The sequence below is a fragment of the Pinus tabuliformis genome, chromosome 4_2 (assembly GCF_031772625.1).
Source record: "Pinus tabuliformis cultivar Carrire ecotype Pingquan chromosome 4_2, CPIR1, whole genome shotgun sequence".
NCBI classification, from domain to species: domain Eukaryota; kingdom Viridiplantae; phylum Streptophyta; class Pinopsida; order Pinales; family Pinaceae; genus Pinus; species Pinus tabuliformis.
Genome location: NC_142304.1, coordinates 972567318 through 972584507, shown reverse-complemented (window position 1 = coordinate 972584507; position 17190 = coordinate 972567318). Strand labels below are relative to the sequence as shown.

Below are 17190 nucleotides of genomic sequence, written 5' to 3'. Positions count from 1 at the left end.
ATTGTTTATAGTTTTTACAAAATGTTTTGTGTCCAAGACAAAATCGGTCACACGACCAAGAAGCTCAAAAATGAATGCAGGAAAGCATCCTAGACTAATGATGCTGGTGATAGCATGTCATCGCCTATGCGATCATACGCAAAAGCCTAGTCCATCGACTCGGCACGCCAGTAGTATAGCGCTGTAACCTCAGAGGTAACTCGTTGGTCCTCACATCCTAAATACCAAGAGTGAGGCCCTCGACCTGATCCTGCAACACTGCCAGGGTCTCCGCTATGTCCAGATCACGAAGGACAGCCCTCCCTACAGCCTCTCCTACTGGAACGTCAGGTGCCGCCCTTGGGCGTACCGCTAGTTGTATTGGCCCAATATCTGCACACACAGATGAGTTCAATTAGTCTTGATAACATTTAAAAAACACAAAAACATTACAAAACTGATAAACAAAAATGTGGTTGAATCATTTTACCTATAACACTCCACTGTTCGCATTAGAGAAAGAAATTTGTGACTGGCCATCATGTCTGGCCATGAGATCAACCCACCTCTACATCCGTGGTTCCCTCGGTGCTGGCAATCCTAATGAAATGTACTAATGTACTAAGGTTGCATTAGTGGAATCCTCTCCAAGGCAAAAGCAGTCAATATGGAACCGTAGCCAAAGTTCTTAGATCTTCCATTCTTTACCTTGGAGAGTTGTTCTTTTATGACCGGAAGTACCACCTCACACTAGTTAAACACCTTTGGTTCCAGGCATTCTAGGGCGTACTGCATGTAATATCTGTTGGCCAAATAGAGAGCCGCGCTGCTAGCCAATATAGCAAAGGTGAATAAAATAGTCCTCAAGGGCCGATCAGTGACATCCCAGATATTGATCTTGCCATCCATGCTGGGCTGAGATCCATCTCTACAAAACTGGCAAATATAATCTCTCATAGATTCACACCCACGGGCGGATCCTGATAGTGAGAGAGGGGCACCACGCCTCGATAACCCCGTCAAAAAGTAGATATCCTTGACTATCAATGGAATGGATTTGCCTCTAATTTGGAATACCTAGTTGATTGGATCCCAAGCATCGAGAAAATACTACAACAAACTAATTTGTTGCCTCATGCTAGATATGCGGAAGAATTTGAGCAAACCACAGTTTCGTAATGCAGTAAATGTGACTTGATCATGTAAGGCAATCATGTACTCTTCTTCATGTTCGCATTCACACCATGTGACGACCATCTTGATCTGACAAATATTTTAAACATAGACACAAGATGAATTAGGATCCAAATTTGAGCAAAAACAGGCAAAAATTTCATGAAAAATCATTGTGCAAAGTTTCCCTTTTGTGCCCATCGCACCCTGCATTTGAGCAAGGTGAGATGCATACTGATTGGCCAGTGTACAACTCAGTATGCATCGCTCCTTTCGATGTGGAATAGGTGCGATGATGGGAGAACAAATTCTTCAAACCCTAGGGGCCTAGAAGAATGGGAAAACTTACTCAAAATCAAGAAAGGATGGTATGAAATTGAAGAGCTCAGGTTTAGCTCCTACCTGGTCCTGATGGCGCAGAGAATAGTCCACCGGATCTCCCGAAATCAGCTGGTGAAATTTGAGGGGGAAAACCACTCTAAAGCTCCAAAATCCCAAATTTGAAATGAAATGGTAAAAATGAGAGGTAAAACTACTTTTTATGCTACTATTCACGTACTTCAAGTAAAATGTTAGTTTTTAATCCATTTTTTGGTTATATATATGTATTTCTAATCAATTTGATGGAGCAATTGAGTAGTTTGAACGATCGACGAAAGAATCTAACAGGTGAATTGAGACATCTTTGACTACTTTAATGAGCAATGTTTCCGCAAGGTTTAAGCTCGTTAAAAAATAAACCCGCCACTGAGCATATGTTCCCCTAGAGTTCAAGCTCGTTAAAAAATGAACTCACCTTCGGTAAATAACCTTCGTGATTGCCATTCTATCTGCCTTTTGAACCTTGGTTGTGTTCCTACCATCACCTCCATTCTTTTGGCCGATCATACACTTCCACTTGATTGTTTACCTTTTTGAGGAACAGTTGCAACGAGTGGTTCTGTTAGCCACCCTCTTCACATCACCATGTTTTGAGAAGTTCCAAGCTTACCCGGAACCAGTTGCTACCCTAAAACACCACTCGTTCCTCAAAAAACGAGTCTCCTTTAAACTCTTTTTAGACTCGTTAAATATGAAAAGATTGTCGAGCTATTGGCCTTTCCAGCTCGTTAAAGTAAGGGGAAGCGCCATCCCTCCTGTACATTTTAATCTTTTTGGACCTGAGGGATTATCCCACAAAAAGATCGAGCACTTATCTTTTTCGGCTTGCTAAAGCAATCGAAAAGTCATCCCTTGCATATTATTTTAATCTTTTTCGAACTCAAGGGATTATGCTACGAAAAAGAACTGCTGGAGTTTCCTTTTCATCCCTTTTCAAACTCTCTAAACATGAAAAGGACCGAGTTATCCTTATCGTTAAACTCGTTAAAACAATAGCGACAAACTTGTCCCTCCAGACAAGAACGAGTTTCAATGTCCCTAGGCTCGCTAAACATAGCAACAGGTTTACCCAAAGGGAAAATTATAGAACAAGCATATGTTATCCTCCTCAAGCTTGAAAAAAATAAAGAGGTACTGGTCAGCAATGACTAGGGAAAAAGGGAAGAAAACTTGAAGAATTTTATTGGTAGTAGGTTGCTCTTGAACACGACACTTTCACTCCATCGCCATGATTGAGTCGGGTTGGGTTATTTCGTTCACTGATCATATCACCATTAGTCCTCCATAGCATCCATCTTTTAGGGTTAACGCTACCAATCCATCTCAGTGTCGCAGATATGTTCAAGAGAAGTCATTCAGAGAATTCACCATCCAATTAACGCCACATTCACAGCAATACCTTCACCCTCCATTTTTCATGATCGCCATTCCTGAACCTTGTATCATCAGATCATTTTCACCTCCACAAAATCATTTGATTCCTTTCATGTTGTAGATGTGGGATGCATTAAGGCGCTCCTACGACGGGTCACTTCTTGTCGACATCAGCTCATTATCCAAGAAGTTGACTTAGAAACAACCCTTTCAGTACTTTGAAGCTTGCATGCCTCAATGGCAAGTTTCTCACTTCCAGGGATAGGTTTACATCAATGGCCTTCAACCGAAAGATTTTGCGTGGTCTTCGACATCGGATCATATATTCACACCACATGAATTGTACTGTACTACCTTGAGGGTCATTATCATTATCGGTGATTCCTCTCGCACCTATTAACAGCTTACATTATTGGTTGGTAATCAGGTGATGTCTTTCCATGTTCGACTTCAAGACATCTTTTCACATGGATCGACTTGTACATCAGGTGAAGATTGAACGAGTTTGAAGACCCTAGATCTAGTTTCATCCATCCGGGCTATGATATATTCAAGAATATAAAGACATCAAATGTACACAGAAGCTACACAGATGATCATCCAAGCTAAGGGATGATGACTCTACATATAAAGAATCACCAGTCTGCAACAACAGACGATTATCTGTCCTATGTACATGAAAATGAATTTATAAAGCATTTCACCCGACATCAAAAGATTTACGACTTCATGCTTTAGGGGGAAACTATTATAGACATATTTGGGCACTGCAACCCCAATCTTATATGTTGATAAACCAAGGGCTCTTTAACCCCTAAAAGTTTTGTTTCATACCCTAAAGGATCATAGTCAATTGATTACATCATTCCCCAAAAGTTCCACCTGAAAAACCACTCAGAACTGGCCAAAACTGGACCATACTGACTGCTCCACTGTCAGGGTGCGATGCATACTATCTGCTCCACTAGCCAGGTGTGATGCATACTGAAGAGGCCTTCTGTGGGGTGTGATGAGCGAGAATGGACAAATGGCTAAGATAGTTTGCTAAGTGGATGCTCATGGAATTTTCTAGAAACTTCTCCTATGACACTTGCCTCTCTGAATTTGCCAAGGGATGAGTAAGAGATCCAAGAAATCTCCAAGTGGAACCAAGAACTATGAGTGGAATGACACTAATCAAAAACCAAGAGATGACTCACACCCTTGCAAACATCTATAAATGGATCCCTCATCTGAGAGATCTGGAGGCTGGAATTTTGTAATTTGTAAGGAAGTATTGATAGTTTGTCTTTGAGAAGGAACATTGTATTGTTGGGTGATCTTGCTTTTCATGAGGTGAAGAGGGCTTTGATGCTGGGAGGATGATGCTGGATCAGACAGCTGGGTTGTAATTCTCCCTTCTATTTTAATAAAGTTCTTTGAGTTTTCCTCCATACAATCGTGTATTTGTGAATCTTGTTATTTGTGAATGCAATTGTATGTTCAATGTATTTATGATTCTGCATTGTTTATGATATAATAGATCGAGATGCTTTGATGGTGTTTTGTTACTTTGTTTCTACAGGTATTCTCTAAGCGGGACAAGTAGGAGAGGAGTTGCAAGCTCTATCAAAGGGGAGAGAAATCAAGAAAGGAGTCAAGCGGAAGATCCAGGTTGGTCCCTTTACTTCTCTCTTATCTATCATACATAAAGGAAATCACAAATTTCTTTGATTGTTTGTTTCTAAGATAACTGCCAATCTTAGTGGGACTAGCAGATCGAAAAGACACTAGTTTTCCCAGAAACATATATTCAGAAGTTTGTGCTAGAATGTTTGATTTTCCATCAAAATAAAGTTTATAAAATTAAGGCCCTGGGCCTGTTACAACCTTTAGCCATTCCAAGTCAGTGTTGGGAGAAGGTCTTAGTGGATTTTATCACAGGTTTATCTAAGTCTAAAGGAAAGAGTGTCATCATGGTGGTAGTTGGTAGAATTACCTAGTATGCACACTTTTGTGCATTATCTCATCCTTTTAAAGCCAATATTGTTGCTACTGCATTTATTGAAACAATTCAAAATATACACGGAATCCAAAAGATTATTGTAAGTGACAGAGATCCCATTTTCACTGGAAACTTTTGGACGAAATTATTTTCTTGTCTTGGTAGTCAATTAGCTCATAGATCATCTTATCATCCTCAATCTAATGGGAAAACTGAGATAGTGAACAAATGTTTGGACATATATCTTTGTTGTTTTTTATTTGATAAACAAACACAATGGGTCAAGTGGTTACCTTTGGTTGAAAGGTGATATAACACTTCCTTCCATACTGCAACAAAAATGACCCCATTTATGGAACTTTATAGATATCATCCATTGTCCATCACATAATCTTTAAGATAAAATTCCAAGGTTCAAGCAGTGGAAGATCACATCAAGCATCAACAACAAGTTTTCCAACTCTTAAAGGATAACCTCACTCTAGCACAAAATCGAATGAAACAACAAGCATATCAGCATCACAGTGAAAAAGTTTTGATGTAGGTGACTATGCATTTTGACGGCTACAACCATATAAACAAACATCCCTCAAGTAAGCTAAGAAGGATAATAGATTATCACCCAAGTACTATGGTCCTTGCAATGTGTTGCAAAATATTGGTACTACGACATACAAATTGGAGTTGCCTGCATCTTCCCGAGTACACCTAGTTTTCCATGTTTCATTCTTAAATAAAGTTTTTAGTGACAAGCTCCCATTTCAAACAATATTTCCAGAACTTGACGAAGAAGGAAAATCATATCGGAGCTTGAAGCAATCATGGAAAGAAGAACCCAACATCTATAGAATCGATCAATTTCAGAGTATCTCATTAAGTTGAAGAACTTGCCTGCTAAAGATTCCACATGGGAGGATGAAAATTTTATATAGAAGCATCCAAATCTACTCAAGAGTTGAGGAAAACACTTTTTTAAAGGAGAAGGGCATGTTAGGTTCCTATAATACTAGTGTAGCCCTTTTATTGTTACTGTTGTGCCCCATTAAAACCCACTATTGTTATTGTTGTGCCCTTATATTATTATTGTTATGTAGGCTCTTATTATATTGTGACCCCTTAGTCTCCTATATATACCAAGGAGGTATTGTCATTTGTATCATCCAAGAATTTTTCATTTATGTGTTGTAAAGGAGGTTTCCCCCTCGAAGAGGCTAATTTTCAACTCGTTGATCTATCTTTTCTTATGTTTTGTGATATAGTTGCATAACAATTGCATATGTAGTTTATGGTGTGGATTTTCATGTTTCTTGTAGCTATAACATTTTTGTTATCCTTGTGAATATGATTTATCCATTCGCCAATATGTCATAAATCTATGATTCACAAGGGATATGTTGCATGATTCAATGCACCATAGAATGGATTTTTCGTCCAACATTTATATTTATCTTTCACTTTCTATTTCCTTTCTATAACATTAAGCATTTACATTCTACTTTACTTTCGACAATGATGTTTAATTTTGAGGGAGATAAGGAATTTTGTAGCATTAGCTACTAAGCCCTACATTTCATATGTAGAAAACTAATGCTACATAGTTATGTTTATTTATTATAAGTAAATGCATATTAATGATATAGCTTCATTCCCTAAAAGAGAAGGATACAAAATTCATTAAATAGCTCATTTCTACGGTTCATGATTGAATAAAGTTTGCGCAATGCTTCACAAATTCACAATTCCCTTGGTTGATAATTTGAGTATGATTACCCAAGATTAAATAGCCTTTATTGCTAAAATCCCTGAGTTCAACATCTATGCATCCCTTTTTCTAGAATGAGAAAGTGACCCCACACTTTTGTCTCTAAGGACTATCTCCCTGTCACTATGACAAGCATTACTCACAACAATTGTAATCACTTCTTTGAACATTGCCCCTTGTCCCCTTTCACATAGCTTGAAAGTTCACAACATTATGGACTCTTGTGATTATTCTGTTGAGACAAATATTAGACTGTATTATGGGATAAATGAATCATTGAGCCCTAGAGCAAAAACCCTAATAGAGGACAAAAATGTTGCAATTTTCACCACCAAGATAAAGTATGTTCCTCCCTATAAAAGGAATGATGGTGTTTCCTTGAGCAACAAATGCTCTCTAACAAATGAAATTTCTCAAAATCCATGCATGGCACAAGATTTACCAATATCCATTGATGCTTGACCGTGTTCATCCCAAAATATGACTTAATCCATTACAAATCCATCACTACATCTTCACCTTAGTGAAGGTTTATTATATCTCATGTTTCAAATACCAAATATTTCTTTACAAACATGCACAAAACAACTACAAATATTTTAAAGTGATATGATCATGAGTTTATGAACGAGAAAATACAAGGTTTACCTTGTAGGTCAAGTTGAAGCTCTAATTTTGAGAAATCTAAACCTAATGACACTTTGAATACAAATGATTCTCCCTCTTTTTATCAATCGTTTGATTAGGGAAAAGTAGTGTAATCATTCTATTGCATGGAAGAATTTGTTTTCTAGTCTAAGTGAGATCTAAGTATTTCAAGGCACCAATAATTTTGAGGAAAGGGTCCTAACAAAAAAAACGATCTTCTACATTAAATGTACCATGGAGATAAAGGTGATTCCCCTAGCATCAAAACCCACCTACCACAAAAAATGATGGAATAAACCTTGATATTGGTCATAAAATGGAAGCATTCTCAAGTAAGAACACGTCCATGACAATTCAGGATGAAGTTCCAACTCACATGTTTCAAGGAAAGGAACCTATGATAGCATTGAGATCTTTAAAACCTTTAAGTGTCTAGCTGGCAAGTGGCACAATAGATGTGTGGGATGCCAGTCTTTATTGCAATGCATATCAAGAGACTAGGAAAACCCTAACAACTATGTGTAAGATAATCTATTCATTAGTGGATTTTCTCTATAGCTATTGCATATGATAATCATCGTAGCAATCAAATTGTTTCACTTGTAAACAATGGTAGTGTCTCTCTGTTGAACTTGGCATCCTCTTAGTGTGCTCATGGTAAATAATAGAGTGTAAGAGTAAATTCCATTGCTATGTTTGATCAACACTAAGGAGCATGAATTCAATGCGGAACCAAAATTACATTTGAAGTCTCACACATTACAAATTTAGCAAATTGAACCCAATAAAAAGGATAACACAAAATCTTTGTTCACTAGGATATCCCCATTATGGATATATTGAAATCCAACATTGCAATACATCAACTCCCTTGCTTGAGTCTTGGGTAAATTTGACACCTTCCTTCTAATGTTGTTAGTTGGCACAATCTAACTTATAGACAAAGTGGCCTTTTTCACTGGAATATGATGATACAATTTCAAACAAGATTGTGATTTTTTGTTGTTTAAAAGATATTTTTGAATGTATAAATGGATTCAACACACTAAAAAACCCCGAGACACTCAAATTGTATAGATTAAACAACTTAAAGTCATGTTTTTAAAAATATCTATTAGATTTTGGTTAACATTAACTAAAAAAATGCCATGAAAAAGGTCATTTCATCTATTAATTAAACTACACGTTAGTTGACATATTATATTAAAACCATATATTTTTTTGGTTAATCACGCTTTATTTTCATTTACAATATTTTATCTTTGTTCCAAAAAGATAGAGAAGGTACTTTCCCTTGTCACATTTTTCTTGAATAAATATTCATTTTCAATTTAGTTTAGCACAAATATCAAATTAAAAGAAAAATAGGTACAATACTATGATAAGAAACCAATGATACAAAAATCAAAGTATTAAAAAATGGAAAATAATAAATAACATAAGTGTATTAATGAATAATAACCTAAAATAAGATCAGATGAGAGAGTCTGGAGCTGCGCGCACGGCCATGGCTGCCTCCTGACCGATCCGCTGCCCCGCGCCTGGCAGCCTCGCTGCTAGGCTCTGCCCTCCTGCTGCTGGGCCTCCTGCCCTCGTGTCCCCCTGCTCTCTATTCCTTCCTTCTCCCCGGCCCCCTATCCTTCGCTCTCTGCCCCGGTTCTGCCCCGCGCGCCCTCGCGCCTAGCAGCGCTACTGCTAGGGCGCTCCCTCCCTTGGGTTCTTTGATAAGACCCGCTCATGGCGGCCTCAGGTCCCTCTGACCCGGATCCGGGTGAACTGATGAGATCTTTTGCTTCCCTCACCCAGGAGAACTCTGTGGAAAAGAACAGGCTGACTACTTCTCGCTTCATCAAAAAGCTGGATGAGATCCTGGAAATCCCGCTCCCCCCTGCCCTTCCTCGGAGAGTGGCTGTGGCTCTTGCTGAAAGAGGCCTTGTTGGACAGTTCACAGGCTTATGGCCCTCCCCACGCACTGTCCAGCGCTGGGTGGAAAGAAACTGGAATTCCATGGTTCAAGGCAAAATAGCGATTCGCTTCTGCGGAAGAGGGTTCTTCACATTTCTCTTTGAAACAGTGGAAGATCGAAACCTAATCTTCAGGAATGGTCCATATTTTATGGATACAAGAGGCCTCTACCTGAATAGATGGACCCCCGACTTCGATCCGGAGATGGACGTCCCCAACGCTGTGCCCGTATGGGTCCGGCGCCCGCACCTGCCCCTCCACTGCTGGGGAGATGAGTCTGTGAAAGCAATTGGAAACGGAATAGGGAAGTACATAGACAGATCGGAGCCTAAGGAGAATATGCACGCTTGCGCAAGAATCTGTGTAGAAGTCGATTTGGGGAAAGGATTGCCAGAAGCCATCAAGCTCAGAGTTGATAACTGGACGCACATTCAACAAGTCGACTATGAACAACTACCCTTCAAATGCAAGGTATGTCATGAGTATGGCCATTTCGCCAATAGATGTAGCAAAGTTAATGCAAATGTTTCTGAATCTAACCCTGAAGCTCCTGAGGAAGTCTGGGAAATAGTAAAAAAGAAGAAGCCCAATACCTCCCATGGAAATTCCAAGAACCCCTTAGTCCCTCCTCCTCCCCCTTCTCAATCTGGCCCGACCATTCCTTCATCCTCCAACCAATTCGAAACCCTTTCCGAGGTAGATCCTCCCTCCCCGCCCCCTTCCCCGAAAGCCCCCCCTGTTATTCCCACCCCCCCTCCGCCCTCCCCCCCCACCACAGTGGAAAGAATCCTAACCAGGAATAAGGCAAAGGAAAGTAACCCATCGGTGGAACCTCCAAGAAAAGTCGGAAGGAAAGAAATGACCACTGGGATCCAGCAACCAATGGACACTTATCTGGACAGGACGAAAGGAAGCGGAGAGAAAGCAAAAGAGAAAGGAGGATCCCACCCCAAGACAAGTAAGTAATGAATCTGGTCTCTTGGAACTGTAGGGGGATGGGCTCCTCCCTCAAGGCCAATGCAGTCCGTGATCTTCTCAAATCAGAACACCGAGACATCCTCCTCCTCCAGGAGACCAAAATCAATGAGCAGGACTTCAAGATCTACCTAAAAAATAGTAAAACCCACGAAGGAATAGCAGTAAGCGCATCTGGCGCCTCAGGTGGTATAGGGACCATCTGGGATAAGCGAAAATGGACTCTTTTAAATAAAAAACACAGCAGTTGGTGGATCCGTTCAGACATTCAGAACTTAACAAAGACAGAGGAATATACTATCTACAATGTTTACGCCCCTCCTCAATTCCATGACAAAGCTGCCTGCTGGAACTCAATTAAGGCAGACCTACTGGAGATGCAAGGTCGAAGCATCTTCCTAGGGGGGGACCTGAACCTGATAAGAAACGCTGAAGAAAAGATTGGGGGGAATTTTTTGGCAGATTCCTCAAGGGACGCCCTGGAAGAAATCATCATAAACCATAACCTGGTAGACTTCCTCCCTCAGAACGGGCGCTTCACCTGGTCCAACAAGAGAGCAGGCTGAAACAACATCAAAGAAAGATTGGACCGCATCTTGGTTCAAGAGAGCATAGTTGCCAAATTTGCTGGTATCAAAAGCCTCATCATTCAGGGTTACTTCTCAGACCACAAGCCAGTGGTTCTAAAATTGGACAGAGGAACGAATATGGGCCCGCTTCCATTTAGGTACAACAGAGCGTGGGAAAATCATGGGGAATTTCGAGCTCTGGTAAAAGAACAGTGGTCAACAGAGATCAGAGGGTCCCCGCACTACGTTTGGGAATCCAAGCTAAAGATCCTCAGATCGGCCATAAAACAGTGGGCAAAATTCAAGGCAATCGAAGAGACTAAAGCCAAATCAGAACTCCAAGATAAGCTATCGCAGTGGAACCAAGAGAAAGATTCAAGACAAGACACGGAAGAGGAGCAGATCAAAGAGATGGAACTTCAAAAGGAACTGTACAAAGTTAATAGAAAAGAAGAGGAGGAACAAAGGCAAAAATCAAGGTGTTTATGGCTCAAGGCGGGAGATAGGAACACTTCCTTCTTCCATAATAGCTTGAAAATGAGGAGAGCTGCAAACAATATTGATAAAATTACAGTGGATGGTTCAGAAATAAAAGATCAAAAGGAAATCATGGAGGCAGCATCCGCCCACTTCCAAGACCTTCTCACTGAGGATCAGCAAGACAGAGATGGCATGGAAATCCTTGACACGCTGGAATGCAAAACCTCTGATGCCCAAAACTCTGAGTTGGACAAAGAGATCACGAAAGAAGAGATAGAGCAAACAATCCGCAACATGGCTTCCGACAAGGCCCCGGGACCTGATGGTTTCACGGTGGATTTCTACAAGTCTCATTGGGACACCATCAAAAAGGACTACATTCGAGCAGTAAGAAACTTCTTCCAAAAAGGCAAGATGGGCAGCGGAATGAAATCCTCCTTCTTAGCCTTAATTCCCAAGGAACCCAACCCTCACTCCTTTAATCGCTTCCGCCCTATCTCCCTCTGTAACGTGTCCTATAAAATCATAACTAAGATCCTTGCCAACAGGCTCAAACCTATTCTCCCCTCCCTCATATCTGAAAACCAAGGTGGTTTTGTTCCTCGGAGGCAAATTGTAGACAACGTAATTCTCATTCAAGAGGCTATTCAAAGCAGTGTCAACAGGAAAGAAAAGGGTATGATAATGAAACTGGACATGGCAAACGCTTTTGATCGGGTTAACCATTCCTTCCTTCAAGCAGTCCTAAAAAAGCTTGGTTTATCCGAGCTCTTCATAAGCAGGGTGCGGGAGTGCATCTCAGGCAATTGGACAGCCCCCCTCATTAATGGGAGACCCAGCAAAGCTTTCAAAAGCACTAGGGGCCTGAGACAAGGTTGCCCGCTCTCTCCTTTTCTCTACATTCTCATGGCCGAAGCTCTTAGCTCAAAATTGGAAAACATGAGGAAGAAAAAAGTAATAACAGGGATTGAAATTATAAGAGGGTCGAAAGGTATCAACCACTCCTTGTTTGCTGATGATACCCTTCTCATTGGTGGCGCATCATGCATTATGGCGAAGAGATTCAAAAAAGCCTTGGACCTCTTCCTTCAGGCCTCTGGTGGCAAACTTAACAACAATAAATGTATGATAAACACATGGAACGTCCCTAACCATATCATTCAGCGTATATCCTACATCATGGAAATACCAGCCCAGCTAAATTGGTCCCATTTCATGTACCTGGGGCTGCCTCTGGCTAAAGAAACAATCAATTCAGGGATCTGGGTCAAGATCATCGAAAAACTCAGAGGTAAATTGCAAAATTGGGGAATGCACTGGTTAAATTTAGCAGGCCGATCGATTCTAATCAAATCCATTCTCGCCTCTCTCCCCATTTATCAGTTTGCTATCACCTTAGCCCCGGCAAGCATCCATAAACATATGGAGCTAATAATGCGTAGCTTTCTGTGGCAAGGAGGCAAGCAGAATACGAAGAAGTTCAGTTTGGTTAAATGGGAAAAAGTAATCCTCCCAATGGAAAAAGGTGGGCTAGGAATCAGGGTCCCTAGGCTAGCCAATCTAGCAATGGGTTTCAAACTCATCTGGCGGATCCTTAATGAAAAAGAAGCTTGGTGGGCAATTGTCTTAAAGAAGAAATATCTGAATGGCTCAAACAGCAATATCCTAACAGAAAACATCACTGAGAGACAAGGCACCCCAACCTGGAATCTCATAAAGAAATCGCTTCCCCTCTGCAAACCTTTGATCTCTAGAGCTCCTGGAAATGGCAAAGGAGTAAGTATCTGGAAAGATAGCATTATGGGATCTCAAGCAAGAGACACCATTCCCCACCTTTTTCCCCTCCATCGGTGGATGGCAGAGTCCAACCTCAATTCTCTCTCAGACATCTCTCTTTGGGATGATGACCGCTGGGTAGGCTGGATTCCTCTCAACCTCCCTTCAGAATTAGATAAGCTATGGGAAGAACTCAAATGCTCCCTCAGTGGCTCAGCCCCCACCAACAGAGGGAAAGAAGACAAGTTCGTTTGGGGCCCTAATGGAGGCAATTACTCGGTTAAAGAAGGATATAAAGCCCTTCAAGACATCTCTGTGGTAAACAATTGGCCCCTGCACAAAGCGGTTTGGACTCCTGAATGCCTCCCTAAGATCAAATTATTCAATTGGACTCTACTTCATGGTAAAATCCTAACTGCTGAGAACCTCAGAAAGCGAGGTATTCAGGGGCCTTCTATGTGTTGCATGTGCAGGCTAGCAGAAGAAACCATCTCTCATCTCTTCATTGAGTGCCCGATTGCCAAAGCATGCTGGAATCTCCTCTCTGATACAATCACTTCAGAGGCCCTTCCCCCTCAGATACAGGCCCTCCATAAAAGCTGGGACAAAAGACTCTATCAACCCAAAAAAGGCAAACCCATAGTGAACAGGCTTTGGAGCAGCATCCCTTCTAATTTGTGTTGGCAAATCTGGAAGGCTCGAAATAATTGCATTTTCAACAATGATAAGCCTACCATATCAGGCATTGTGGCCAAATCTACTGCCCTTATTGCTGAGTCTTTAGAAGCTAAAGGGATAACCCAGACAGACATGGAGATCGACGATGAGAGGCTAAAGGTCTGGTTGGGTAAATTCAATCTTAAACCAAATCCTACAAATCATATGAGGGACAAGAACTGCAACCAGGACTGGAAGCTTCGAGGCACTGAGGAGGAAATTAACAACTGGATAAGAAGACAAAACAGACCTGCAATGTATTTCGATGGGGCCTCTAAGAAGAACCCTGGTCAAGCTGGCGCTGGCGGGATCATTAAGGACGCGCAAGGGAATCTCATGGTTTCCTTTGAATGGGGGCTAGGCCAAATGTCTAATAACAGAGCAGAGGCCTATGGCCTCCTCCTGGGCACATATATCTCAAAGAAACTCGGCCTTCAGAACATTCTGATACTAGGGGATTCAGCTATAATTATAGCAGCCATGATAACAGGGAGAGAATTTAAGCAATTGGCTCTCAACAATATCAAAAATCGAATCATGGAGAACACCAGAGCGCTTGGAGAAGTGATTTTCAAACACGTTCTCAGGAATCTTAACAAAGATGCAGACCAGCAAGCAAACCAAGCGGTCAGCAGGAGACTTGGACAGGTTCGTGAGAATGACAAAATTTATGTCAGAGACATCCCGTAAGCCAAAGCATCCAGCCGTCTCATCTCAAGGGCGAAGTCATCTCAATCACCCAGGCCATCTTTCCGAATCTATTTCCAAATCCCCAAGCTGCACAAACAAGTACTATGGGAGATCTCCTCGTTTTCGTGTCACAAAGCTCATCATCACCATCAGAGTTTGCGTGATCCCGCGCTCCTCCAAAGAAGGCCCTCTCTGCAATCACTGCAAAGCCTATGTCTCAGGCACGCGTATGGACAACAGGGCAATCATGATTTTTGACCGAGCTCCATCCAAGATCGGCCTCACTCAGTCCCTCCCCTCTCGGTTTAGGAACCTCCCTCCTTCTATAAAATGTGGATCGCCTCCCATCCTCTCCACAAATAGAGTTCGAGCTTCAAGAGCCTCCCCAAAGTCTCGGCGCAGTTCGGGTTCTCTCTTTCCTCCGTGTGCACTGGCCTTCCGTTCTGATATCAAGGTAAGCCATTTCCCTTCTCTTGTTACTCTGTTTCTAACTAACAGTGTTCCTGGTCTCCTCAGCAACGCCCTCCCGAGGCTCTTGAGATCCTCTCTCCTCCGTTTAAATCTTCAGCCTCTCAGTGATCTCGCTTCCTTCAAGATAGCTTCAGGCTTTCGCAATTTCAGTGCGCTCTCTGCCATCCATCCTCAAGCCATCTCGATGGCGGATAAGCAAGGCCAGCCATCCAACCAAGGCCAGAACAGAGACCCTATGGGGAACCTCTTCAACAACAAAGAATGCAACATGTGCATGGCGCATACTATTATGATTAACAGTGTGAAAAAAGAGCTGAAGGAGTTAAAAGAGGACTACCATGCTGATAGAAACTCCAAACGAAAGAAGCTGGAAAAAAGAAAAAAGGAGATTGAAGACTTAAAGGACCGCTGCATCCACATGGAGGCGGTAATCGACCATCTTTGCACTCTTACAGAAAGCCAACAGGCAGAAGCCTCGACTAGAGCCAGCGCCCGGAAGGAAGACTCGGTCACTCAACACTATCCATGATCTTATGCATTGCAAATTTGCTTGGTTAGGAGGATCCTATGTAAGGCAATATAGCCGTTTATTTTCAGTTTTGCTTTCAATTAAGAGAAGCTATGAGGATTGCGGGTCTGCGTACCCGATTTTGTGCCTTAGCTCTCATATTCTCCCCCGTCTTGTACTAGATCTCTTTTCAGAAGGTTTTTTTAATATATGAGTAGCCGACATTGTAAAAAAAAAAAAAAAATAACCTAAAATAATATAATAAAGATAAGATAAAAAGGGAGATATAGTAAAAATGGACCATTAACTAGTTTTTCATTTAGCAAACTTCTGAACTACCCTATATGAAGTATAGACTTGAATACTCAAATATTTCAGTTTATTACTCTTATCATTTTTAATTGAATGGATATTTGATTAATTTTAAATTTTGAAATAACTGAAATTGTGAGAAAGAACCTTATCATTTTTAATTGAGTGGATATTTGATTAATTTTAAATTTTTGAATAATTGAAATTGTGAGAAAGAAGGCACACCCCATAGTTAAGCGGGTTTGAAATTTAAGGATGTTTCTCTATATATGTGTGCTTGAAATTTAAGGATCTTATGGATAACATTAATGGTAAGTCCATCAATATAGATTCCACATAATGGAAAGTTAACAACTTATAAATATATTCTGTGTAATTTATAAAAAATTGATTCATTAAAAGCATATATGTCACAAAGTGGGATTTGAATTTAAGTGGGAGGATAATAATTTTTGGTCAACCATTTAAGTTATATCTAATTGATTAGATTCAAGCTTGCCACTTACTAATATGGAATTAGTGAAATAGCCAATAGCATTGATGGCGATTGGTTGAATTAACCTCTAAACTATGCTTAAGTCGAATTATACTAAAATGAGTCACTTTCTTAAAAACAATTCTTGAAAATTGATAATATGTAATCCATTTGAATACTTTCATCTCACTTTTTCACCCTTATAACCATAACCTAATGCAATAATTGTTAAGTGAACTATTAATACAATAAGAAAAAAAATAACCTATTCTAACTTATGAGAACATGGTCATCAATAAATAAGGATCATAAAAGATTTTTATTAATCATAATAAATGACTTAAGTATTAAATAACTCATACAACTAATCTTAAAAGTCGATACTATAATGTTGGACTATGCAAACCTCTAATGTGTTTAAAGTTAATAATCTTACACAAGAGATCCACAAGGTTCAAATCTCTCCTCATATGTATTCAACCATGTTAAAATAAATTTGGAGTTAAATAATTTCCATTAATAAATTAAAAATATTTACACATACCAAAAACATTTTTTTTTTAGTGAAAAACACTTGAATTCACATGTAATTATAAACTCATTGACAGTTATGATTATTCCTTTTGCTATAAAAATTCAAAGGGACAATAATCACATGGGATTGAAATTCACATTTTCATATGCACGCATGCACACACACACAACTAGCATACATAATAGATGGAACTTTTGAAACCTTGGAATGAAGTGCCACCTCCAACACACTAATCAACATAGACTTATATTTAATCTTCCCTAAGTATACAAAAATACAGGTTGAAATTCAAAGGAGACAGAGGATGTACCCCTCCATAGACTTTAGTAGTTAAAGTGTTATGAAAACATGTGACTCTTGTCCCATAAACAAGGGTGTCACATACACCAATTTGGTGTCTGGGTAGACTGTGTCTT

The 17190-nt window shown here is 40.3% G+C and overlaps 2 protein-coding genes across 2 annotated transcripts; both read left to right on the top strand.

Moving 5' to 3' along the window:
- The first annotated feature begins 10261 nt into the window (after positions 1 to 10261).
- LOC149172870 (uncharacterized) lies at positions 10262 to 10807 on the top strand. The gene has a single exon (XM_089426496.1). The coding sequence runs from the start codon at positions 10262 to 10264 to the stop codon at positions 10805 to 10807; it is 546 nt and encodes a 181-aa protein (XP_089282622.1).
- Positions 10808 to 10948: 141 nt separating this feature from the next.
- On the top strand, positions 10949 to 14473 carry LOC149172869 (uncharacterized). The gene has a single exon (XM_089426494.1). The coding sequence runs from the start codon at positions 10949 to 10951 to the stop codon at positions 14471 to 14473; it is 3525 nt and encodes a 1174-aa protein (XP_089282620.1).
- Positions 14474 to 17190: the final 2717 nt, after the last annotated feature.

Coding starts and splice junctions, on each gene's coding strand:
- LOC149172870 (XM_089426496.1), top strand. CDS start 10,262: ATGGGCTCCTCCCTCAAGGCCAATGCAGTCCGTGATCTTCTCAAATCA.
- LOC149172869 (XM_089426494.1), top strand. CDS start 10,949: ATGGGCCCGCTTCCATTTAGGTACAACAGAGCGTGGGAAAATCATGGG.